The sequence below is a fragment of the Panicum hallii genome, chromosome 4 (genome assembly GCF_002211085.1).
Source record: "Panicum hallii strain FIL2 chromosome 4, PHallii_v3.1, whole genome shotgun sequence".
NCBI lineage: Eukaryota > Viridiplantae > Streptophyta > Magnoliopsida > Poales > Poaceae > Panicum > Panicum hallii.
The window spans coordinates 3,477,080-3,502,323 of NC_038045.1; the positions used below are offsets into that span (position 1 = coordinate 3,477,080).

The window sequence follows — 25,244 nt, forward strand, 5'->3', positions numbered from 1 at the left end:
TAGTTTAGCTCAACTTCTCCCTCCACAATCCACAAGCATGACCGCGTACCCTTCTAAATAAATAAATCTAAAATTAAACACCCAAGGTTTCTTGACCACCGCATCCCACTCACCAAACTGCTCCTTTTTTTTGGCACCTCAGTCCTCCCTTTCCTCCGAAATCTTGCAAACTGGAGCCCCAGATAAAAAAAAAATGTCAACCCTGTACCGGAAATAATGAGTTAAGAACCACGGATTCCTTAACCTTACGTGTACAATTAGTACATCAAGAACTCTACACTCTAGAGTCTAGAATGGCTTCAGTGCATGCGCATCGCGATGCTGACGTCAGATTCCGTTCAGACGGCCCGTCATGCACACGGAACCAAGTCAAACGAGAGAGTTAAGCCCCCGTCTAGATATCGGAAAAAGTCAAAAAGGGAGAGATCAAATGGCAAATTTGCAACCACCAGCTTAATAAACCCGCCATAAGAAGAACAAATGTTCCACAAACACCCCCGCGCTCTGCGAAACCACCCCGATCTGCCCCACCACCGCCGCCTGATTTCCCCGTTTATAAACTAACCCCACCACCTCCCAATTCGCCTCCCACCAAATATTCCCACCCCCCCCTGTCTGACTGCCCCCCCGCTCCCTCTCCTCCCCCGCGCGCCTGACGGGCATGGCCCACGTGCAGCTCTCGGCCGTCGCCGGCGGCCGGCCGGCGGCGGCGGGCGGGCGCGGCGACGACATGGAGGACGTCGCGCTGCTGGACTCCTACGACGAGGAGATGGGGATGCCCCCGCCACCGGGCGGAGCGGCCGCGGAGGAGGAGGCCGCGGCGGAGGCGCACGTGCGCGTCACGGGCATGACGTGCTCCGCCTGCACAAGCGCCGTCGAGGCGGCCGTCTCCGCGCGCCGGGGCGTGCGGCGCGTCGCCGTGTCGCTGCTCCAGAACCGCGCCCACGTCGTGTTCGACCCCGCGCTCGCCAAGGTGACGCTGACGCCGCCTCCTCAATCCTCCTCCTCCCACGCGTTGGTGTGGCCTGACGTGACGATGCGATCCCTGAGTGCGCGCGCCATCAGCCATGGGGGGCGAGGCCTCGTGTGGCTCCGGGGCCAGTTGGGAGCTCGCGGACGGCTGCGGGTGGTGGCTTTTTTGAATTGTCTGCGGTTTTTCCGGGTGACTTGCTGCGTTTGGCGATGGTGGGACTGCGTTTTTACGTGTGAGGGTAGTAAACTGGGTCGGGGAGCTTAACGCTTTTTTGGTGGCGCTTGGCTATTCGGCGCATTTGCAGCGTCAGGTGTTTTCTGCGTATGATCAAGTGGATTTTCGCCTTGAGTTGTGGGATGCGGAATTTTGATCTTGACACCTCGGGCGGCGGTACTGTTTCAGTGGCTTCTGATTTTGGTTGGTGGAGTAAATGCTGTGTCAACTCTGTGAAATCTGGAGCTCTAAGATTGGCTACTCCGGTTCTCAAAGTTGTTGCTCTTTCTTCCTTTCGTGATTGGTGAGCTGTAACTTCGTTGGAAGCTCGTGGTTGCTGATCGGCTGTGCATTGTGGGATTCGGAGCTCAAGGCTGGCACGCAGCTGCAATCAGCTGATGCTACCGCCAGAGATGGGGTTTCTTGTGTACTACAAAAGCTTTGGATTGGTAGTTGAGCTGCGAGCTGCTGAATAATGTTTTCAGGGGGAAAACAAGTGCTGAACTCAATTTTAGGTTGGGGAAAGCTACAAAGCAATATGGTGCGATTTTACTTTACTACGATAACAGTGAAGCTGGGTGCGTACCGTGCATTACTCTTTAGTGGCGCTCTAAATTTGGTATTGTGACTGTCAAGACGAGTACCTATTAATCCATGGATCTAGCGATTTTGTATACCTTTCAACTACTCCTGGCATGGTTATTAAATTCTTCAAATTACACCATTACTTAGGAACTGGAAGCTGATATATTAGCATTTAATCTTCTATTTATTCCAATTACATACAGCAGCTTGCACATTGTTGCTTACACCTTTTTTTTCACAATGTCAACTGGATACATACATTTTGTATTTCTTTTAATGTAATTGTGTACTGAGAAGCTATTTTAGCCATGGAGTTCAATATTCACGTGGAAAATTGGATGAGATGTACATTTTCTGTAAACTATGCTGCTATTCGAGTTTTATTTTAATCATGATAGTCAACACAGCTTTTGACTTCTGAGCCACATTTAAGCAAAAATGCCAAGGCACCTAACAATGCATGTGTTGTGATCTGCATGCATGTGTTTTGGCTTGATTCTGTCGATTCACATATACTAAAGCCAGCTCCAGTTTAGATGACTGATTCATGAGAGGTGCTTGATTTCCTACCCGATCAGTTGGCTTGTTTGGGTCAGTTCAATAACTGCATCTTTATTTTGGTAACTCATCTTTTCAGGTAGAGGATATAATTGAAGCTATAGAAGATGCCGGATTTGAAGCAGAAATTATCCCTGATTCTGCTGTCTCTCAGCCTAAATCACAGAAGACTTTATCAGCGCAGTTCAGGATAGGTGGAATGACATGTGCTAATTGTGTGAACTCGGTTGAGGGTATCTTAAAAAACTTACCTGGTGTTAAAGGAGCAGTTGTTGCCTTGGCAACCTCATTGGGGGAAGTTGAGTATGTTCCTTCTGCCATTAGCAAGGATGAAATTGTTCAGGCCATTGAGGATGCCGGTTTTGAAGCAGCATTCCTGCAGAGTAGCGAGCAAGATAAGATTTTGCTGGGACTGATTGGCTTGCACACAGAGAGGGATGTAGAAGTATTACATGATATTCTTAAGAAAATGGATGGTTTGCGACAGTTTGATGTAAATACTGTCCTCTCAGAAGTTGAGATTGTATTTGATCCAGAAGCTGTTGGTCTGAGATCAATTGTAGATACAATTGAGATGGGAAGCAACGGGTGGTTGAAAGCACATGTTCAGAATCCATACACTCGAGGGGCTTCAAATGATGCACAGGAGGCCTCCAAAATGCTAAATCTTCTCCGCTCTAGCTTGTTCCTTAGTGTAAGTTTTAATCTTGCCTCTTTATTTTTGTCACCTAAGATAAAAGTGCACTTTAGGTCAATTGAATAAGCAGAATGCATGTTTAGTGATGATACCCTTGCCACTGTTATCACTAGGGAAGACATCATGCACGGCAGACCCTTAAATATTCTCCATTCATATTTTTAATCATGACCAAATGGCCCTCATGTGGCATCCAACTCTATGGGTCCTATCTGACTACTGCCATTTTAAATAATATCTTACTGCTTCGTTTTGCTTGCATGTGAGGCCCAGCAGATCAAGATGCCTTAGAGAAATAAATACTACTCTAATTCAATATTTGGGCAAAGTAGTAAAGGGGGATACTCACATCGAATTTCACAATTAACTAGGAACTAAGGGACAATGCAAAAAGGAAGGAAAGTGCAGTGCCCATTTTCTAAAAGGAATATATGTTGGGGGTTAAAGATACGGTTAAAATGTATGGATGTTAGATGTTTCACTATTTATTTTTAACTTGCTTCTCACAGAATACTTTTAACTTGAGGTATGATACTGCTTGCCCCTGACTCTTGTCCAATTGTTTCATTGCACCAGATTCCTGTATTTTTCATACGTATGGTTTGCCCCAGTATACCTTTCCTTAGTACATTACTAAGCATGCATTGCGGACCGTTTCTTATGGGGGATTTGCTAAAGTGGATATTGGTAAGCATTGTACAGTTTGTTGTTGGGAAACGGTTCTATGTTGCGGCTTATAGGGCGTTGAGGCATGGCTCGACAAACATGGATGTGCTAGTGGTTCTTGGCACCACTGCATCATACGTATACTCTGTTTGTGCACTACTCTACGGAGCATTTACTGGATTTCGGCCTCCCGTATATTTTGAAACAAGTGCAATGATAATTACATTCGTGTTGTTTGGGAAGTATCTTGAGGTGCTTGCAAAAGGGAAGACATCAGATGCTATTAAGAAGCTTGTAGAACTGGTCCCTTCTACTGCTCTTTTGGTTCTGAAGGACAAAGGTCTCAAGTAAAATTTTATTCCCATTTAACTGTTCTACATAAATGTATCTTATCTTATATTTATATACAAACTCACACCTTTTGTTTTAAATACAGAAGGAAAGCATGTTGGGGAGAGGGAGATTGATGCACTGTTGGTCCAACCTGGTGATGTCTTAAAAGTGCTTCCTGGATCAAAGGTTCCGGCTGATGGTGTTGTCGTTTGGGGAACAAGTCATGTGAATGAAAGTATGATAACTGGTGAATCAGCGCCCGTCCCTAAAGAAGTATCTAGTGTGGTAATTGGGGGGACAATAAACTTACATGGCATCCTTCATATACAAGCAACAAAAGTGGGATCTGGGACAGTTTTGAGTCAGATAATCTCTCTGGTTGAAACTGCTCAGATGTCCAAAGCACCTATTCAGAAATTTGCCGATTATGTGAGTATGATATTTTTCTACCCAATATTCTACTTTTATTTTGTCAGTAGATATCACATAGCCATATGTTTCTGCTGACCATGTAGTTATTCTAGTGTAACTTTGAAATTTTGAAGCATTGTTTATAATCTTTTTGTTGTTTCCCGTAGTTGACATGACGTGCATGTAGCACTCTTTGTATGCCCATTTGTGTATTTATTTTTCTTTTAGAGGACATCTTATTGCCTTTCAGAGGACGATAATTTACTCTATCACAACTTATGTAGTACATGTTCATTTCGTATATTGCTTTCTACTTACAATTGCTACCTGTTGTACATGTTAATTTTAAATACAGCCTACACTGGCAAGATGATACCACTCTTTCAGGCATGATGTTGCCTTAGTTATCCTAATAGCACAGGCTAATGATTCAGCTCATGGCTAGACAATTTTGTGTAATCTTCTCTTTTTTTTTCGTTCTTTTCTCTGTAATGATCTTTTCTCAACATGTATGCATTTGCCTTGCAGAATACATATTTAATTTTAATGGATGTCCTGGAAAACTAGTTTAGTTGCTAAAAAGCCTTATGCTACTGAAAGTGTCACATCATATTTGAGATGCCTACCATGGTTCTTGCTGACATTATCTGCATTGTTTTTCAGGTGGCTAGCATTTTTGTTCCAATTGTCATCACATTGTCTATAGTAACATTTTCTGTGTGGTAAGTTCAATAACTATTGTGAAATTTGGATTGATGCTATGTTCAAGTTTCTCACTTGTGCACTGTCTACTTCTGTAGGTTCTTGTGTGGATGGTTGGGTGCATATCCAAATTCATGGGTTGCTGAAAATAGCAATTGCTTTGTTTTCTCTCTCATGTTTGCCATATCTGTTGTGGTGATTGCTTGTCCTTGTGCTCTTGGTTTGGCAACACCAACTGCTGTGATGGTGGCAACTGGAATTGGGGCTAATCATGGAGTTCTTGTAAAAGGTGGAGATGCGTTGGAGAGGGCTCAAAATGTAAATTATGTGGTGTTTGATAAAACAGGGACACTAACACAAGGAAAGGCTGTTGTAACAACTGCAAAGGTTTTCTCAGGAATGGACCTAGGAGATTTCCTCACACTGGTTGCATCCGCAGAGGTGAGGCAGATTTGATATTAAACTATTTTTTATTTTTCATTTTTTGGCTCCTTTGTGATGTGCATACTATTTTGTGTTTTGCTCTGTACTCAGGCAAGCAGTGAGCATCCTCTTGCCAGAGCTGTTTTGGACTATGCATTTCATTTCCATTTCTTTGGCAAGCTTCCTTCATCAAAAGATGGCATTGAGCAACGAAAAGATGAGGTACTGTCTCAGTGGCTGCTTGAGGCTGAAGACTTCTCTGCAGTACCTGGCAAAGGAGTTCAATGCTCAATCAAAGGGAAACATGTTTTGGTGAGTCATAAGCTAACATCATACTTCCAGTCCTTTTAACATATACATTGTATGATCCGTTCTATAAGGCACATTACCTTTCGATTTTCTTCCAAAATTTATGTCATGATGCATGCAGACTTAATGCTAATTTCTCCTTTCTGCCCTACATTCTGTCCTAAGCATTTATGCATGACCACCCACTCAAATTATCTTCTGTCATATCTCCAAAGCACGTTGTGTATACTCATATGTAATACTTTTTGGACTTAAGTTCCTGGTCAAATGGATTGATATGTTCCTCAGGACATTCTTGCTTATCTTGAAAAGAAATATTTTGACAGGTCGGAAACCGTACTTTGATTACTGAAAATGGCGTAACCATTCCCCCAGAAGCCGAAAGTTTCTTGGTAGACCTAGAATCGAATGCAAAAACAGGCATTCTTGTGGCATATGATGGCGATTTTGTGGGGCTGATGGGTATTACTGACCCACTGAAAAGGGAGGCTGCTGTTGTAGTGGAAGGACTAAAAAAGTTGGGTGTCCATCCAGTGATGCTCACAGGGGATAACTGGAGAACCGCCCAAGCAGTTGCAAAAGAGGCGAGACTCATCTTCTTCTTGCTTTTCCCACCTCTTTTGGCGTCAATTCGTCCATAAGGTTCACTTGTGAACTTGCCTTTTGATTTGCTTGCGTTATTGTGCTTCGGCAGGTTGGTATCGAGGACGTGAGAGCAGAGGTCATGCCAGCCGGAAAAGCCGACGTCGTTCGCTCCCTCCAAAAGGACGGGAGCATCGTCGCCATGGTTGGGGACGGCATCAACGACTCCCCGGCCCTGGCAGCGGCCGACGTCGGGATGGCCATCGGCGGGGGCACGGACATCGCCATCGAGGCGGCGGACTATGTGCTGGTGCGGAACAACCTGGAGGACGTGATCACCGCGATCGACCTCTCCCGGAAGACGTTCAGCCGGATCCGGTGGAACTACTTCTTCGCGATGGCCTACAACGTGGTCGCCATCCCGGTCGCCGCGGGCGCGCTGTTCCCGTTCACCGGGCTCCAGATGCCGCCGTGGCTGGCCGGCGCCTGCATGGCCTTCTCGTCCGTGAGCGTGGTGTGCTCGTCGCTGCTGCTGAGGAGGTACAGGAAACCCAGGCTGACCACCGTGCTGCAGATAACTGTAGAGTGATTGATGATGTGAGTTGTGAATACTACAGTAGCTCCCTTAACCGTCTTACGGAAATGAAATGGAAGTTGCGGCGGAAACGGCGCCCTTTGTAAATTGTAGATTTTTGGTGGGTTCTGCTGGTTGTCATCATAGCCTTGTCAAGTTTTGTTACCATCCTGTTGGTAATTTTGGGCTGTTATTAGAGGCACCACGGTAAATTCTCATTCGTAATTGTAAATCGGTTTTTGCCCAAAAGCAATTGTAAATCAGTCTGCCCCGTTTTGCTGCAGTACGGGATTCCCGGAAAATTGATTGATAAAGGCCGGCTTGTTGGGCCGGAAATGGTTCGCGAGACCTTTTGAAATGTTAAGGAATAGCTCTAGCGTTCTGGACTTGCCACGGGTGTTGATGACTGATGAGTTTGGCGCCTGGCGTACGTTTGATCCCATAGCGCAATTGGTTTGGAGCGCGTGCCCGACGCCCGCGGTGCGGTGCGGAAGAAGTGGAAGTGGAACGGAGGAGGAAGCTCGCTCGCTCGCTCGTGCGTCCCTAGCGCCCGGCTGGCTTCCCTGCCATGGCGCGATCTGGCGCTGCAGCGTTGTTGCCTCCATGCGCGTGGTTCTACCCGTCGGGATTCCCGTTGCCCCCACGCTCGACGATTTTGGACGCAGCAGCTGCTGCTGCTGCTGCAAATGGCACGCAGTGGCCATGCTGTTCTGGGGACGAGTGTGGGCTCATGGCCCGTAACATATTGGGCCAAACACCCATGCCCACACGAGGGAGAAGAAAGAAGGGGCACGGCCCACCCTGGCGATTTCCTCGGAATGGGCAGATTCGCTGATCTGCGCCACCATCCCAATTCGCTGATTCATCAGTCGCATGCGTGCATGGTTCATGGCTGCCCGGTTTCACCTACTCCAGATTTTTTTTTTGTCCAAGCTGCACGCACGCACACGAAGCTCCGGTTGACCCGACGCAGACACGCACGAGTAGATGTAGATCCCGTGTTGCCTGCCACGGTGGTGTTGGAATTTGAGCTAAATTACGATTCATTAATCCAAAATACAAGACAAATTATGACAGGAGCATGGCATATTGTACTTGCAACGAAAACAACAAATACAAATAGGAAATTTAGGATGTACCTAGAGACGGGACAGTGCCGAAACCACCGGATGCATCATTACTCAACGTTACTAGTTGAGCGTGTTTGATGTAGTCGATCAGGAACCGATGCTGTGCAGAAGATCGCTACGCAGTTGCTCCAGCTATCAGGAAGTAGTCGTAGCAGTCGGAAGTTGAAGTAGTCGAAGCAGTCGCAGATGTAGTCGAAACAGTTGGAAGTCGAAGCAGTCAGAAGTCGAGGTAGTCGAAATAGTCGGAGATGTAGTTGAAGCAGTCGAAAGTGGAAGTAGTCGGAACGGTCGGAAGTTGAACTAGTCGTAGCAAATCAGCAAATTAATTATCAATCACTAGTCTCTTCGGTTACTTATGGACCTTGAAATTTATCGACCGTTTCTAATTGGACCTTTGGCCACAGCTAGTCTAACGGGTAGCGCGTCGACACCGACCCGCCGGGGGCGAGGAAGGGAAACGGACGAGCCAGCAACTGGCTGCCCGCCGCCGCTCTGAGTTGAGACGGAGCTGGGGTGGTAGTGCGTGGGGCGCGCCGTCCTCCTCCACTCCACGCCAGCAGATTTTAGTGCCAATCTTGCGTGGAATCACATTAGGCTACCTCAACATTTTTTTTTCATGGAAACATATGCACCCCTCTGAAAAAGCCCGGATCCTCACGCAAAAGATTAACGGATCCGGTCACGTACTTAAGCCGAGAGAGAGACGGATTCATCAGGCGCTGATGACGTGCCCGCAGAACCATCAATTAATTGATTAATCAACGGCGCTGATTGATTAGTGAGGTGCAATTAATTAATTAACAACGCGAGCAGCGGATCTGATCATCAGGGCGCCCGGTCGGTGCGCGTTTGGTGTGCAATCCATCCAACGCCACGCCAACTTGTAGTTAGCTGCCTTCCTCGCTCGCCGCAGCCCGCAGGTGGTATCCGGCCGGGAAGAGGTTGCATTTGCCTGGCCGCCCCCAGAAGATACACCACACTTACCCAGGATGGCAATGGCATCGTGCGCGCTTTGGCCGTTGGCAATTGGCGTGGCGCTGGCGGCGGAATCCAACTCCAACACGGACGCCTACCCATCCACTCACAATGTCACATGCGCACCACACGCTCCCCGCCAGCCAACCCGCCAGTGCCACCGGAGCCGCCCGCCCGCCTGCGCTGCGCGCCGCGCGGGCTCCAGTTGGTTGTGGCCCGCTGGATTCCGGATTCCGCATCGGCGAGCACGGAGAGACCCTTTTGCAGTTTTGCTGCGGGCGCCGGTGTTTTCTTTTCTGAACCACGAGATCCTCTGCGCCATTCCTTTTCTTCCTTTTTGAAAAAAAATTATTTTGCTTCACTCAACAATTCACTTTGTCCACTTAATCTTCTAAATAAATTTAGACTCAAGCTACTACCCCAAACTATTTTAATGGTCGAATCTACCCGTAATGAGATTTCTCTTTTTTATTTCTCCACTTACAAGTGGAATTTTAACTTTAAACTTTGCAAAGCAACTTATAATATGATGCTCTATGCTAGAAAAATATATTATAATTTTTTTATGAATATTTTTCATGCAGAATTGTATTTTTTTGATAAATTTCATGTTAAATATCTTCAAATTATGAAAATAATAATGAAATTTTTTTAATGTATTTTTAACATATGATATCATATTCTCTGTCCGCTCAATTAGAACTTAAAATTCAATTTGTACGTGAAAACAAAAAAGAAAAATATTATTAGAGAATAGATTGGACTAATTGGAATTGCTGGGGAGTAAATTGAGCCTAAATTTTGCTCAGAGGGTTAAGCAGGGTGAATTGTTGAAAGGTGTAAAATAGAATTTTGTTTTTGCCTCTTTCCGTTTGCTTGCTTCCTTTCTCGTGTCCTGTCCCGTGAGGGCCGTGCGACGTGCGTGCATGCACCTGCTCCGTCGTCCGCGCGCGTCGCGGGCGGGCGTACACGTGTCCGGCATGGCGCATCGACGGCTCGAGGCGAGCGGTTCGGAAAGGTGCGCTTTCTCTGGGGCACCGCGCGGTCCTAGGGAGCTCGGTTGCCAGACGGAACGAGGTGTACGCTTCACCGTGCTACAATTTCCTCCGCGCTACAACGTTTTGTAGGGTTGGTGTGGTGGATGAGAGCGACGTCGACTCGAGGAAGCAACGGGGAAGAGGCGGCGGCGGCAAGTGCATGTAGCTGCCGCCTACCTGCAAGTGTAGGGTGAGCGTTGGCATTAAAGCTGATGGAAAACAACGGCGATTGAGGGTTACAGTGTAATAAGGAACAGACAGTATGGTGCAATGGACGGACCTACGCTAAGTCCAGCGAAGGTCTAGACCACCGCTCAGTTTTCTTTTTTCAATCAACATAGATCCTGTTTAATGAAAATTTAAAGTTCCATGTACTAAACATGTGGTCGCCACTCATTTCTTCGTCTCTACGTGTCATCCAAAAAATTGATAAAATAAACTAAATAACATTCTGTGTAAATAATTTAGAAGGAGAAATGAACTAGAATAGCGTACTAAACAGGTGGCCATCACTAATTTCTTCATCCCGCGTGGCGACGAGGAAGGGATTGAGACTAAGACTAAAGTGTGCGCATGGTTTTATATTTAGTGGTATTAGACGATATTGGCTAGCATGGTTTTATATTTAGTGGTATTAGACGATATTGGCTAATATCAAGCAGTGGGCGATGGCACCATAGTAATAGCCAACTAACCTTTGTAAAGTGGGGCTGAGATTTTTTAGAACGATGAAAATAGAGATATAATAATATATTTAGAACGATAAAAATAGAGATATAATGATATATCCTTACGAGACTATGGTGGTACCCTATATATGATTCGTCTCTACTAGTTTGCTGAGTGAAAGCAAACTTAACGGACTCTATCTGGTGATCACGAAGAAATAGTTGAGCGCATACAAAGACGAGCAATGGCACCTCGAGTGAGACAGTCCCTCCGTTTAAATTGTAATTCATTTTAATCTTTTAGTTACATGAATTTTCAAGCTCGTGATAGTAATTCTGTTCGAAATTACGACAATTTTGGAGGAAGGTTTAGCAATGTCAGCCAATGTTGTTATGTGCCCCATTGGCAGCACACGCTGAACGCACACGACGACGGCACCGAGAGGCAAACCCGAGCGGCGCGCTTATAAAAGCAGCCAGCTCGCGCCTCGGCCACACCCGCTGTGGGAAGGGAGGAGCCAGCCAGCCACCACCCACAGCGGCCACACATCCTCGGCGGCTCCATGGCTCCTTCCTCCTCCCGCCGCCCCCTACGCCACCACCAGCCTCTCCTCCTAATCCTCGCCATCTCCGTCTCCGGCCTCCTCGCCTCGGTCCCAGCATCGGCCGCCGGTGGGTGCTTGCTTCGTCTCGTCAGCCGGTCCACCACGCTTTGTCCGTTTTATCCTTTCGCGATTTTTCTGGAGCTTGACTCCCTGACCGCTGGTTTTGCCGGGGATTCATCAGATGGGCGGCCGGAGCTGGGAGGAGACGGCCTGCACAGGGAGATTCTCAGGGACGAGACCGTGCTGAGGCTCAAGGAGCTGGGCAAGGTCAGGCCGATTCCATTTCCCCGGGTCCTGGAAATATTCAGTTCTCGATCCGCTTTTCCAGCTGAGATGCGGGGGGATCTCGTTAGATTGCTTGGGACGTGTGTTGCTTGCCGAATCGGATGAGATGCGGTTCAGTCGTGTTCTATTTCGCAGCTGCGTGTTCTAGTTGCGAGTGTGGAAGAACCAAAAAATAAGGAAAAAAAACTGCACCTCTCTCTGCTTTTTCTGAATTCTAAGATTCTGCGGCACAGTAAAGATCACTTTATAAGAACAGGAACATTAGCTGATACTAATACTTGTGCACCCTCAACAGAAGATGGATATTATTTCATCTTGTAATCAATGATTTATGTTCCAGGCCACATCGTGCAGATAGGCTTATCCTTCTTTCTTTTTCCTTTTAGGAAACGATCAGCTGGGGTGTAAAAACCACACTTTTTTTTTGAAGTTTTCGTCTTTTTATTGGGTTCTGATTCCTGGTCATTCCATATGATATTATCCATGCCTTGTTTTCTGGGGGAGATATACAAGTTGCTCCATTTTCACGTTCTTTACCTGAATTTTTGACTAACCTATGCGAGCGATTCCTGGTTTCCATGATCTGGGCCCTTTTCCCCCCCAAGATTCTCTTTTGGTTATCAGGCCTACCATTTCAGCTGCGCAGCTACAAGTTTTTGACACGGCGTTGATTTGTATGAATCAGATATCTGATGGGGAAGGCTACCTCGAAAGGACGTTCCTGAGTCCAGCATCTATCAGAGCCACTGCTGTCATCATCAGCTGGATGAAAGAAGCGGGGCTCACGACGTACGTGTTTTTATGCTCTGCAGTCGTTTTCTCACACTTTGATCTTGACTTACCTATCTCTGTTCAACGTGAAGGTGGGTTGATCAAATGGGGAATATTCACGGTCGGTTTGAGCCGGAAAATTCTACCAAAGAGGCCTTATTGATTGGATCTCATATGGTAAGGACATTTTTTTTGTTATTCTGTGATTTCATCAGTATTTAAATGGCAATCAAACAGTTCAATAACTGATAACTTTTTCTGTTGTAAAAACAGGACACTGTCATTGATGCTGGAATGTATGACGGATCATTGGGTATTATTAGCGCAATCTCTGCTTTGAAGGTTTTGAAAGTTACTGGGAAACTGCAAAGGCTAACTAGACCAGTCGAGGTTAGAGAATTCTCTAGTGTCTCCAGTACAATATGTTGTTACTATTGTATAATATCATAACATGTTTGCTTGCTCCACTACTACCTGTGAGTGGGTTTATATTATATTATACTATTCTCACTCTTTACAAGTGGCATTATGTGCCACATGGGTCCTGTAGATAGGACACTTATCTGCATTGATCTTGGTTTTTGTCTTGTGCCTATATACTATTTAGATGCCTGATCACAATATTTCAAATTCTTTAATAGTCACTAGCAGACATAGGGTCATTAACATATTTTACTCAATTTAACTATATATTACAATTTGATATGCTGACTGGATAGCTAAAGCAAAGGTACTTAGGAGGTTATAGATAATCAGGAAACACTATCAGCAGCCAGTAGGAATCCATTTTTATAATGTCCCTTTAATCAGTTGGCGCTACCTCCACTGATCTTGAAAAGATTCTATACTCGTCTCACCTCTTGTTATTCTAGCAATCCTGATAATCAAAACGCGCAAGCTGTCAGGTGTCATGTATGTGATGATGCAAATCAAATGCTTTACCACCATTTATAGATCATGCTGCATGTTTTAGTGTGAATCATAGCGTCAATTATTCTGTTGCTGCATGACTTCAATGCTTTGAGCTTAAACGGCTTAAGTGGTATATCGAATTATGAAACAGCATTACTTGGTTTGCATTATCATGATCACCTGAACATATCACCACAACGAAGTCTAGCACTCACTTCTCCTTGTAAATGCTCAGGTCATTGCATTCAGCGACGAGGAGGGTGTTAGATTCCAGACAACTTTTCTGGGGAGCGCGGCTGTAGCTGGTACACTACCTGAATCAATTTTACAAGTATCAGACAAGAGGTTGTCTTTTTCGCGTAAACCAGCCGAACTATTTTATGAATGGTCCACTGATGCAGTCTATATATTGTATTCAATTTCCTCAGTGGTACTACAGTGCAAGATGTTCTGAAAATGAATTCTTTTGAGGCTACTGCTGCTGCTATTACTCAAACCAGGTACAAGCCAGAGTCAGTGGGGAGCTATGTTGAGGTATGAGGCATTTGAATTTCTTTCATGTGTTGCCTGGTAAATACAAAACACAGTACCTATAATTTTTTTACTTGTAGGTACACATGGAGCAAGGCCCTGTCCTGGAAGCCCTCCATTATCCGCTTGGTGTTGTAAAAGGAATTGCAGGCCAGACGCGATTAAAGGTGCATCAGAGTTCTCTGTATTCATGTGAAAGCAACAGATCTGAACTAAAATATGACCTAATTGAATTGCATTGTATCCTATCGTAAGGTCAACTTTAGCAAATAAATAAATAAAATAACAAACAGCATCAATGGCAGCTATTGCTATACTATCAGGTAGGAACACACTAGTAAAACAATTTAATAAACGACTGAGTGCAATCTACCAGAAGTCTTTTCTTAGCAAATAGTATTAGTAGTCAACATGAATTGAGAAGCACCTGGGGGATAACAGCAGTCAACATCCATTTCATAAAGTATATGGATGTCATGTGCTATCTTTGACGAAAGAATCACTAATAGTTAACATTCAAAAAACTGGTATTGCTATCACCAATACTATTCTCTTTAACGTTGACATTCAAACATTCAAGTTGTCAGCGTCAACAGTGATTGCCAATTCTGGGTTGCTTCGAGTCGGTATGCTGAACAGTCAAATGAGGGAGGAAGTAGTTACAATGCTTAGTATTTTTTTCTTCTTCTAGGTAATAGTAGATGGTTCACAAGGGCATGCTGGCACGGTTCCAATGAAATTGCGGCGTGATCCGATGGTTGCAGCTGCAGAGCTGGTTGTGACTCTGGAGCGCCTCTGCAAAGAGCCCAACAAGCTGCTGACCTACGACGAGGAGTGCGGCTGCTTCACGGAGGAGTCCCTCGCCGGGCTGGTGTGCACCGTGGGGGAGCTGCTGACGTGGCCCAGCGCCAGCAACGTGATTCCGGGGCAGGTAAGCTTGCCGAGCACAATTCTTTCTTCGCTATGCTGATCAAATGTTGGTTCAGTAAACTGAATCTTGGGGGTCCCGATGCCTGAGACAGGTGAACTTCACGGTGGACATCCGCGCCATGGACGACCAGGTGAGGGAGACTATCGTGACCAGCTTCTCGAGGCTCGCCCTCCAGAGATGCGACGACAGGCTGGTCGACTGCAGAGTCGAGCACAAGGTGAGCAGAAGTGCAGAACCGGGCACCCGCCGTGAATGGTTGTCAACTAACCGATCGAGCTGATGATCTTGTGATGATTTCACCTGGCAGCACTCGGCGCCATCGACGCTCTGTGACCCGGAGCTGACCTCCCAGCTGAAGCTCGCGGCGCGGTCGGCCGTGTCGGCGATGCCGGGGCGCTCCGTGGTGTCCGCCGCCGCTGCGGAGACGCCCGTGCTGATGAGCGGCGCGGGGCACGACGCGATGGCAATGGCCAAGCTCACAAAGGTAAGAGCATGCACGACGTAGCTAGCTGTAGCATGCGCGTGGATCAGTTGATCGATGGCTCGTGTTTGTAACTTTACAGTGGAGTTCACACACTCCGGAACCCCTGGTTGCAGGTCGGGATGCTGTTCGTGCGGTGCCGCGGCGGCGTGAGCCACTCGCCGGAGGAGTCGGTGATGGACGACGACGTGTGGGCCGCGGGCCTCGCGCTGGCCAGCTTCATCGAGCAGGCGGCGGTGGTGGCGAAGGTGGCGGAGGTCGTCGAGCAGAACGCGGTGGTGGCCGAGTCGTGATGGTGACGATTCTTTCGGGGGTAGGCCGGTAGCCTGCAACTGTAAATAGACTGTTCGTTGTTGCTACATTGCAATTGGACAGGAATAAAAAAAAGGAACAGTTCTCTTCGTTGAGACCGTAAGGAGGCCGGTGCTCTCAGGCCCACGTGCCGCTCATCCAGAGAGCCGGGCCACGGATGGAACAGATGGGCCGTGGGCCGGGACCACTCGACACGATCAGGCGGCCCGCCGGCCCCGCAGCCAGAGGGCTGGGCCGCCCCGTTCGTATGATTGTGTGTAATAGCGGGCTTTCGTATGACATTTTTTGTGTAACATATTTCAGTGAAAACTCAAATTTATATAGTTCATAAGAACCACGCTGTGTCCGGAGTTTCGATCTCCAGAACTGAAAACTTTTAACGGCACTGCTGGAAAGTGCCCGGACGTTAGAATTTTTCAACAGACAGTCCGTTGCAACATTAATAAATAATAATTATAATATCAGAAATTAACGTTTGCGATATAAAAAAATTATGTATACAAATTACTCTGATATCCGATTCGATGATGGAAAATTACCACTGCAAAATTAACGTCATGTTTTATGCAACATCCACTATGCAATATAAATAAATAATAGTTGATCTATTGCAATATAGGCTGGAGCATCCGATTTTTCTCCACATCGGACGCCTAATACTAGCATTGCCTTTTTTTCGAGGAGAACTGAAAATTGAACGAACTGATTAGAGCAGATGTATGCCACCCATGCCATTTTTTTTTCGTCAGCCTATTGGGAATCCAATAGCTACGTTCTATTTTCCTTTTCTATGTTTTTTCTCTAACAATTCTCATTTTTTTAGTAGAAATCCAATAGCCACAGTAGTTTTTGCCTATTGGCTATTGTCGCTGCAGCCGCAACCAGCGTAACCCTTGACCACTAGTCTCACTAGCGCAGTCCATTAACATGGTTCACACTGCCAAAGGGTCTCTAACCTATGTAGCACCCAACGCGTCTAGGTTCTATTTCTGGCGGGAATGAATTAAAAATATATTTTGATTAAATAAAAGTTGTATAAAAACTAAACGGAGCCACTAGTGCCGTAATATTGGAAATTAATTACTGCAATATTCAAAATCACTACTTGCAACGTTATAAAAATATGTATAAAAATAATTTTGTCATCTGATTCTATGATAGAAAATTCTCGCTCGCAACATGATATAGTATTTCATGCTACATCGTATAAGAACAACAATGTGTAGATATAGAGTTACGTAACATCGACACCTACCTTTTGCAACATTTAGAAATTATAATTGCGATATTTTTAAACTACAATTGCAACATTTAAAAAATATATTTCTTAAAAAATTAATAAAATAAATAGATTTGATTAGATTAAAAAGATGTAACATGGCAAATCAACTATTGAAACATACATAATAAAATTTATGCAATAAGAATATTTTAGTTGTTGCAACATCATCTCACATCTCAAACATACTGTTAATGACCATTGCAACATCACAGGTCGACCCATCGAACAATCTTAAAACAACTATTGCAACATCAATAATCAAATGAAACTCCCGCTGCAACATCATCATATCCCTATCGTAACAAAAAGCATGTAAAAAGGTCCACACATTGATCATTGAGGTTGGAGTGACTTTTCTCGCTGCAACATCAGCTTATACTTATAGCAATAAAATTATATGTAAAAAATTACCACTGCAACATCAACGTGCTGGTTTGGGGTATCTGATTTTTTTAGCATCTGGACGTTCTGATGCTAGCATTACCGAGAACTAAAATAGGTAGGGACCTCCTCTACGGACTTCGGACAGAAAAACATGGTTCACAGTTGCGGTCGGCAAAAGAATTCGAGATTCTAGTCAGAAACCTTAACTTTAGAATCTAAAGTACCGTTTGGAGTGATTACGGCTTATTTAGAAACGTAACTATTACTGCTACTAAAATGAAGCCACTATATGAGCCCAACCCTGCCAAGAATACGCGGAAGGCACGCGCAAAACTGTCACCTCCAAACAAGCCCCAGGCTCCAAGAGCTGGGTGGGGGAATCGGGAGAGGTATGGTCGTGGGCGGAAGGATTGCCTGCCGGACTCGCACAATCCACAGGTCCGTCCAAATCATGGGGCCGTCTGACCAAAAATGCCCTGCCAAGATTCTCCCTCTTTTGTAGCCAAACAAAAAGGTTCCCTTCCTTCTCGTTTCCCTGCTGCAGCTCTGTGCGTGCGTGCGTGCAAGTGCAACGCTAGCCGCTGCAACGGGGAGAAAGAAGGCCAAGCAAAAGATCACTGAGATCATGGGTGCGTGGCTGTATCCAGGGATCGATCCGGATGCGAGAGAGGCGCGTCGTCGTAGCTAGGTATACGTGGGCGTGTCAGTGTAGAGAGAGTATAGCCGGCACCCGGCAGCTAAGGCAATACGTACAGCAACCTCATCTTCTTGTAGCGTGAGTTGCGGAGCTATACTGTCGCAGGTAGCTAGCTAGGCTAGCGTAGTTATTGGTGGACTAGTGGTGCGTAGATCAACTGCAGCTACGGCGACGAGATGCACTGCTGGCCGGCGCATGCTTGTACGTCGAAGCTAGTGATGAATGCGATTGGTGGCAATATCTGCCCACGGCGACAGCTGATGGTATATGATCTGAACAAATTTAAAAATATTTACGTGTGAATATATAGCCTCTCTTTTGGACTAAATGATGAGCATTGCCGGATCTAATTAAGGCTGTATGTACGGAGAGAAAAGTCTAATTTACATTTTCGAACTATCGTAAAAGTTCGATTTTTAATTTTCAACTATAAAACCGGATAATACCGGATAATATAGGTCATCCAACTATCGAAACCGTGCAATTTAACCCTTTGGGTGTTTTCAAAGGTGATTTTTTATTTTATAAAAATTAAAATATACAATTTTAAACTAAAAAATTCATAAGTAATTTATTTTAAATAAAAATACGAAATGGGTATCAAAAATTTTCTAAAAATATAACATATCTATTGACACTCTACTTATCAGTTATTCGGATCCAAATTATTTTGGTTGTTTGGTTGCTTATAGTTATATCTATTATTTTTTAATAAAGAAGTTTCAAGTAGAGCAATAATAGATAGGTTACATTTTTAGAAAATATTTATACTAGTTTCATATTTTTTATGATTTAAAATGGATTAGTTTTGATTTTTTAATCTAATTAGATTTTTTTATTTTTTTTAAAAAAATACAAAACCACCTTTGAAACCATCCAAATGGTCAAATTTGCACAGTCTCGATAGTTGGATGGCCTATGTTATCCGGTTTCATAGTTGAAGGTTAAAAGTTGAACTGTTGCGATGGTTTGAGGGTGTAAACCTAACTTTTCCCATATATAGATAATGATGCCATTTTTCACATGCCTGAAACGGACATATTATTATTTGACCATTCTAATACATCCACGTGAAATAGATCATCCAACCATTCATCTTCTTCCTGCCACGCCGCTTTTTCTTTTGCCCGTGACGCGCTCCCAAAACTCTGAAACCCTAACCTATCCCAGCTGCCACTCACCATTGCCGGCACTTCATTCTAAGCTGTCAACTGAAATTTCACAAATCTGATATGCTTGGCGTGCCCATTTTTAAGCATCTAGGAAACAATCTAGAAACAAAAGAGAGGCTTGGCTCTTACATAAAGTCATTACTCAATCAAAACTTCTATTTTACTGTAGTACATACATGGATAATTTGCATCATATTCTATTTTGAGTAAAGTGCATGGTCGGTCCTTAAACTCATCCCACTGTGTCACTTAGATCTCTATACTCTCAAATTGCAGATCCGACTCTCTAAACTTAGCTTCAGATGTCATTTGGGTCCATATATTTTCAAAATGCAGATGTGAGCCACTAAACTTGGCTTCAGGTGTCATACGGGTACATGTACTCTTCAAATGCAGTGTCATCTCACAAATAAAGCATGATATAATAAAATATTATGCTTTCAAGCCTATAATTATTTTATTGCCTCATTTTCTAACACGTTTTGTTACCCCTTTAGTTTCTCCTAATATTTTGTTTCGTATTTCACGGTATTCATAAGTTGCTGCTATTTGGTAAGAGCAGTTAAATGTTATTTAAGTTTGGATGATCTTCGGATATAAAGACCAACCATCATTTTGACTCTCAAATTAAGATATTCATTCCAAATTAAAATATGGTCAAATTTTTTGGAATCGTACTTATCAATATCCTATACACTCTTCAGTTAAATTAATTATATTTTACGATAGTTGATGCATATCTATTAACAAAAGTTTTATCAATTTAATTGAGATGGCACTGCATTTTAAATGCATAGGGATCTAAATGACACTTGAAGCCCAGTTTGGGGAGTAGAATATGCATTTCAAACGTACATGGACCTAAATGACACCCTAGGATAAATTTGGCTAAATTTAGGTATTCAAATCTGCAATTTGAGAGTACAGGGATCTAAGTGACACAGTCGAACAAGTTTAAGGACTAGCCATGCATTTTACTCTTCTATTTTTTTTATTCTATAAAATGGACATGATATGAAAGTATTTTCAAGTATACATTTGTAAGAATACAAAATTTGCTTCTAATTATTAGGCTTCCATTGATCAGGATTACAAAATTTAAATGTGCGAACGTCTTAAAAAAGAAGAAATGGAAGAAGTATGGTCCTGCTCTATTTTCAACACCAAAGAAAGTTATGGTTGAATAGCTACCAGTAAGGTAGATGCTTGCACATGCATAAAGCTTTGATGAATTGAAGATCTAAATCGTTCTGGACTGACATTCCTACTCTCTTAGCTTACGCCTGATGACAAGCACGAAACTGTACCCACATCCATCCATCCATCGATTTTCTTGCTAGCTATCGTGTCAGGTTCAGCGTTCAGGCCCGCGAGACCTGGAACGGATGACTGATGAACTGAATGAACCGTCGTCTGTCCCAGGAGTGGCGTGAAGTCTTGATGCGTAGCTAGAGCCTAGAGCAGAGCTGCCGGTGCCGGGCGTGTGCAAGCGCGCGGCGGGCGTTTCAGAAAGGGCTTGGCACTGCGCAGAAATGGAAACGGGGTGTCGCCGGGACAAGCAGCAGGGGGACGCAACGCCACGCCCGTCGCCGCGACAGGGACGCGAGAGCAGGAGTGGCAACAGACAGATCGCATGATGCCTCGGCGACATGTCAGGCCGGTTGGCTAGCTACTGTCCATGCTGTGTGCCCGTCACCTCGACCATGGCCTTTTGACATACAAGCTCACACCCCACCTTCTCCGTCTCAGCTCGAGCAGCCTTTTGGAAGGGAAAGGCTGATGCTTCTGTGTGTGTTGGCTACTCCACGTCAACTCGATCGAGGAGCTAGCTCTAGCTCCTGCATGGCCTAGCCACTACGCTCCTGCGCTTCCATTACACTAGTACTGGCTAGCTAGCCTTGCTGTCCACCGTAGACGCAACAAAAATTTTCAGAGCAAGCGCCTCTCCAGATAAGGGTGACAAATGCAACTAGTGGCATAATCGTCATCATGCATTTTCAATTCAGCAAAATCTCCACGAAAAGAACGATAGGAATAGATGGCGATAGCATGCAAGGGAACACAGATAGTTTCGAATAGCTAGTGGTAGTAAAGGGACGGAAGAACTTTAATAGTACAGAGGATTATACTTGTCAGTTATTTAAATTTAATTTTTAGCTAGTGTCAGCCAAGGAACGGAGAACTTTAATAGTGTTGTGGCACTACTACTTGGTTATTCAGATCCAACTTTTTTATTTTCATAGTATTTGGTGATTTGTAGTTATGCTTATTATTTTTAAATAAATAAGATTCAAATAGAGTAATAATAGATAGGTTATATTTTATAAAAAATTGTACTAGTTTCATATTTTTCTGATTTAAAATGAATTAGTTTTATTTTTTAATATAATTATAATTTTTATAATTTATTTAAAAAAATAAAACCACCTTCGAAACCACCATAAAGATCAAATTTACCCAATTTTAACAGTTGGATGATCTCTTTTATCCGATTTTATAGTTGAAGGTGGAAAATTGAGGTTGTAAACCGTACTTTTTCCCTAATTTTTAATGGTATCGAGTAAATTTTCTCCTATCATAAATTTGTGCAGGCAAGCCCGATGATTATCAACTGATACCATAGATCTCTTCATCGGGGAAAAAGAAACTGATCTCCTAAACCCACAAATAAGACATTTAGTGTGTGGGTTTTAGACGTCAGTTCATGATTAATGGTGTTAAAAAAATATGTGTATAGATCACAGTACAATACCTCGCGTCTGCACATTTCTGCTTGGTATAGTAGGGTAGGTTACTGATCTTGAGATCATCGTATGCAGATCCTATAGCTAAATTTTAGCTTATGCCCTATCAAATATTTGATTATTAATTAGAATATTAAATATAGATTAATTATAAAACTAACTGATGGAGGCTAATTTGCGATACCAATCTATTAAATCTAATTAATCTATAATTTAACAATTACAATAAATATGCCCTAATTAATTTATGATTTGACTATATAGGCGTGTTGTTCGTGCAATCGTGTCCTGGATTTCAGCAACACATGAATGAATTCAAACGTCCAGATTGCTTGCTCATCAGCCTCTGCCGTCTGCCCTGCTGCTGCCAACGTCTTCACGATGCCTGTATTGTGTAGATGCATAGAATGACAGGACAACAAAGGCTAGCAAAGCCTATGACTGCCTACCCGGCCAAGCTATCACAAGACATGCATGCATGCCCACAAGTATCTAACATCCTCCAACAAATTCCACATAATTTAGCAGAGAATGTGCAAGCCCGGTTTGCTCAGATTGATTTGGGATAGATCTCTTCTCAATCATATGCGATTCCGTTCCAAAAACCAGCTTCCGTGTCCGTTTGGCTGCAAGTTGCAACCTTTGCAGGGCTAGCTCACATGAAATCCCTCAGCATACCCTGCTCCTGCTGCTTGCTTATCATCAGCCACCTTTTGCCCTCTCCAGCTACTTCACTGCTTCACACCGCCTGCAGGCTTGCAGTAAGCTCTCACTCCGATCCCCAGCTCGATCGATCTCCCACGTGCATACTCCAATCCAGTCACCTTTGCAGGGCAGCATGATGCACCAGCCTCCTCACCACCTGCCGCGCCTCCTCCCGTCGTCGTCGTCCTCGTCTGAGACGGCGGAGATGGACCCCCGCGTGTGGCGCCGGCTGCCGCAGCCGCTGGTGGACCGCGTGCTGGCGTGCCTCCCAACGCCGTCCTTCCTCCGCCTCCGCGCCGCCTGCCGCCGCTTCTACAGCCTCCTCTACTCCTCGCCGTTCCTCCATTCCCACCTCCTCCTCTCCCCGCACCTCCCCTTCTTCGCCTTCGCCGTCCCGTCCGCGGGGCACCTCTCCCTCCTCGATCCCACCAGGCAGGCGCCCTCCTGGTCCCGCCTCCCGCTGCCGCTGCCCGCGCCGGGAGCCGGGCAGGCGTTCTCCCCGGCGGCCGCGTCGGCGGGCCTGCTCGCGTTCCTGTCGGACGCGTCCGGCCACAAGACGCTGCTCCTCGCCAACCCCATCACGCGCCTCCTCGCGCCGCTGCCGCTCTGCCCGAACGCGCGCCTCTCCCCCACCGTGGGCCTCGCCGCCGGTCCCACCTCCTTCATCGCCGTCATGGCCGGCGACGACCTCGTGTCCCCCTTCGCGGTCAAGAATATCTCCGCCGACACCTTCGTCGCTGATGCCGCCTCCGTCCCGCCCTCCGGCTTCTGGGCCCCGAGCTCCCTCCTACCCCGCCTCTCCTCCCTTGACCCCCGCGCCGGCATGGCCTTCGCCTCTGGAAGGTAGATCCCGAAGCGCACATGTGATGTGCTATCAATTTGTCCACTCATACACATGGGCACACACCTGCGCACGACATGAACTGATCGCATGCAAGTTCAACTGGTGGTTGCTGCAGGTTCTACTGCATGAGCTCGTCGCCGTTCGCGGTGCTTGTGTTCGACGTGGCGGCCAACGAGTGGAGCAAGGTGCAGCCGCCGATGAGGAGGTTCCTGCGGTCGCCGGCGCTCGTGGAGCTCGGTGGCGGGAGGGAGCGCGAGGCGAGGGTGGCGCTGGTCGCGGCCGTCGAGAAGAGCCGCCTCAGCGTGCCACGGAGCGTGCGCGTCTGGACGCTGCGCGGCGGTCATCACGGGGGAGCGGCGGGCGGCGGCGGCGCGTGGACCGAGGTGGCGCGGATGCCGCCCGACGTGCACGCGCAGTTCGCGGCGGCCGAGGCCGGGCGCGGGTTCGAGTGCGCGGCGCACGGCGACTTCGTGGTGCTGGCGCCCCGCGGGCCCGCGAGCCCCGTGCTCGTGTTCGACTCGCGCCACGACGAGTGGCGGTGGGCGCCGCCGTGCCCGTACCCGTACGTCGGGGGGATCGGCATCGGCGCGGGGTTCAGGGTGTTCGCCTACGAGCCCCGCCTGGCGACGCCGGCCATCGGCCTCCTCGACGCCACGGCCCCGGCGGCCTTGCATGGAATGCAGGGCTAGCTCGGTGCTCCTAGCCTGCGTGTGTGGCTGCATGGCTTGATCAATGGCACCATATGCATTCTCTAGATAATGGAAATCATCATCAGGCCACTGCATCCTCAGATCAGATGGAAATCATCAAGCCTCTGCTGCATCCTCAGATCAGATGCAATTCTCCTAGAGCGTGCTAGTAACTGGTAAGCTTAGCAGCGAGGTGTTCCATGCATGTTTTGATCGATGTTCCTCGTTGGTGGTAACTGAGCGCTATTTCATGATTTATGTATGAGAATTAGTAGTATTTTTATATTTGCAATTTGCTTACTGCAAAAGTGTTTGCAATCTAAAATGGACCTTTCTACTAGAGTGAAGTCTTATCTCCAGAGTCCAGACTCTGGCTTGGAAGTGGTTTCGTTCTGTGGCCAATGAACTAGCTTGTGGTGATGTGGTCTGCTGGAGCTAGCCTCCTTCGATCATGTGCGTATTTTCTGTGTCTTGTCGTGAGCTGGTCTCAGCTATGCTGTTCTTGTCATGAGATCATCTGACGAAGTCTATATATACATGTTTTCTGATAATATCGTTCTGAAAGATGTGAAGATTCATTCATAAGATATGCACAGCATACTACTTAGCTAGCTTGGAAGCTATGTTGTTCTTCTTGTCATGATATCATCCTGACGAAGTCTATACATGTTTGCTGATAATGTCGTTCTGAAAGATGTGAAGGATCATTCATAAGATATGCATACTACTAGCTAAAAAGCTATGCTGTTCTTGAAATGCATTCCCCAAACCATTGGCCGGTCCCATGGCATATAGCATCAGGTGTCAATGCCATGGCAAGACGCTGAGATTAGTTAGTTAGATCACGTCGCAGAAGCCCTTTTCATAGAATTCAGTAACAATATTTTGTGCTTGCTCGAAGACAAAACACTTATCTTTTACCCCAAAAGAACTATGTGTATTGGCTTTCAAATCAGTAGACTATGAATCTGCTGAGTGGCTTTGAAGTTGGAGATGATCAAGTGATTAGAAATTCAGCTGGCTAGATTAATTCTGATGAGTTAGGTTTTAAAACAGATACTAT

At 45.7% G+C, this 25,244-nt stretch overlaps 3 protein-coding genes across 3 annotated transcripts; all 3 read left to right on the plus strand.

Moving 5' to 3' along the window:
* Positions 1 to 611: 611 nt before the first annotated feature.
* On the plus strand, positions 612 to 7,340 carry LOC112889601 (cation-transporting ATPase HMA5). The gene is made up of 9 exons (XM_025956323.1): positions 612 to 973; positions 2,409 to 3,023; positions 3,603 to 4,032; positions 4,129 to 4,454; positions 5,100 to 5,158; positions 5,237 to 5,579; positions 5,673 to 5,873; positions 6,197 to 6,454; positions 6,565 to 7,340. The coding sequence occupies exons 1-9, from the start codon at positions 662 to 664 to the stop codon at positions 7,039 to 7,041; spliced, it is 3,021 nt and encodes a 1,006-aa protein (XP_025812108.1). The 5' UTR covers positions 612 to 661; the 3' UTR covers positions 7,042 to 7,340.
* A 3,984-nt stretch (positions 7,341 to 11,324) lies between these two features.
* LOC112889599 (probable allantoate deiminase) lies at positions 11,325 to 15,998 on the plus strand. The gene is made up of 12 exons (XM_025956321.1): positions 11,325 to 11,508; positions 11,623 to 11,708; positions 12,412 to 12,515; positions 12,590 to 12,674; positions 12,771 to 12,887; positions 13,645 to 13,754; positions 13,838 to 13,943; positions 14,021 to 14,107; positions 14,632 to 14,871; positions 14,963 to 15,088; positions 15,179 to 15,355; positions 15,469 to 15,998. Exons 1-12 carry the CDS (start codon positions 11,400 to 11,402, stop codon positions 15,643 to 15,645), a joined length of 1,524 nt encoding a protein of 507 aa, XP_025812106.1. The 5' UTR covers positions 11,325 to 11,399; the 3' UTR covers positions 15,646 to 15,998.
* Positions 15,999 to 22,781: 6,783 nt separating this feature from the next.
* On the plus strand, positions 22,782 to 24,181 carry LOC112889123 (protein UNUSUAL FLORAL ORGANS). Its single transcript, XM_025955612.1, has 2 exons — positions 22,782 to 23,491; positions 23,608 to 24,181. The coding sequence occupies exons 1-2, from the start codon at positions 22,782 to 22,784 to the stop codon at positions 24,179 to 24,181; spliced, it is 1,284 nt and encodes a 427-aa protein (XP_025811397.1).
* The last annotated feature ends 1,063 nt before the right edge of the window (positions 24,182 to 25,244 follow it).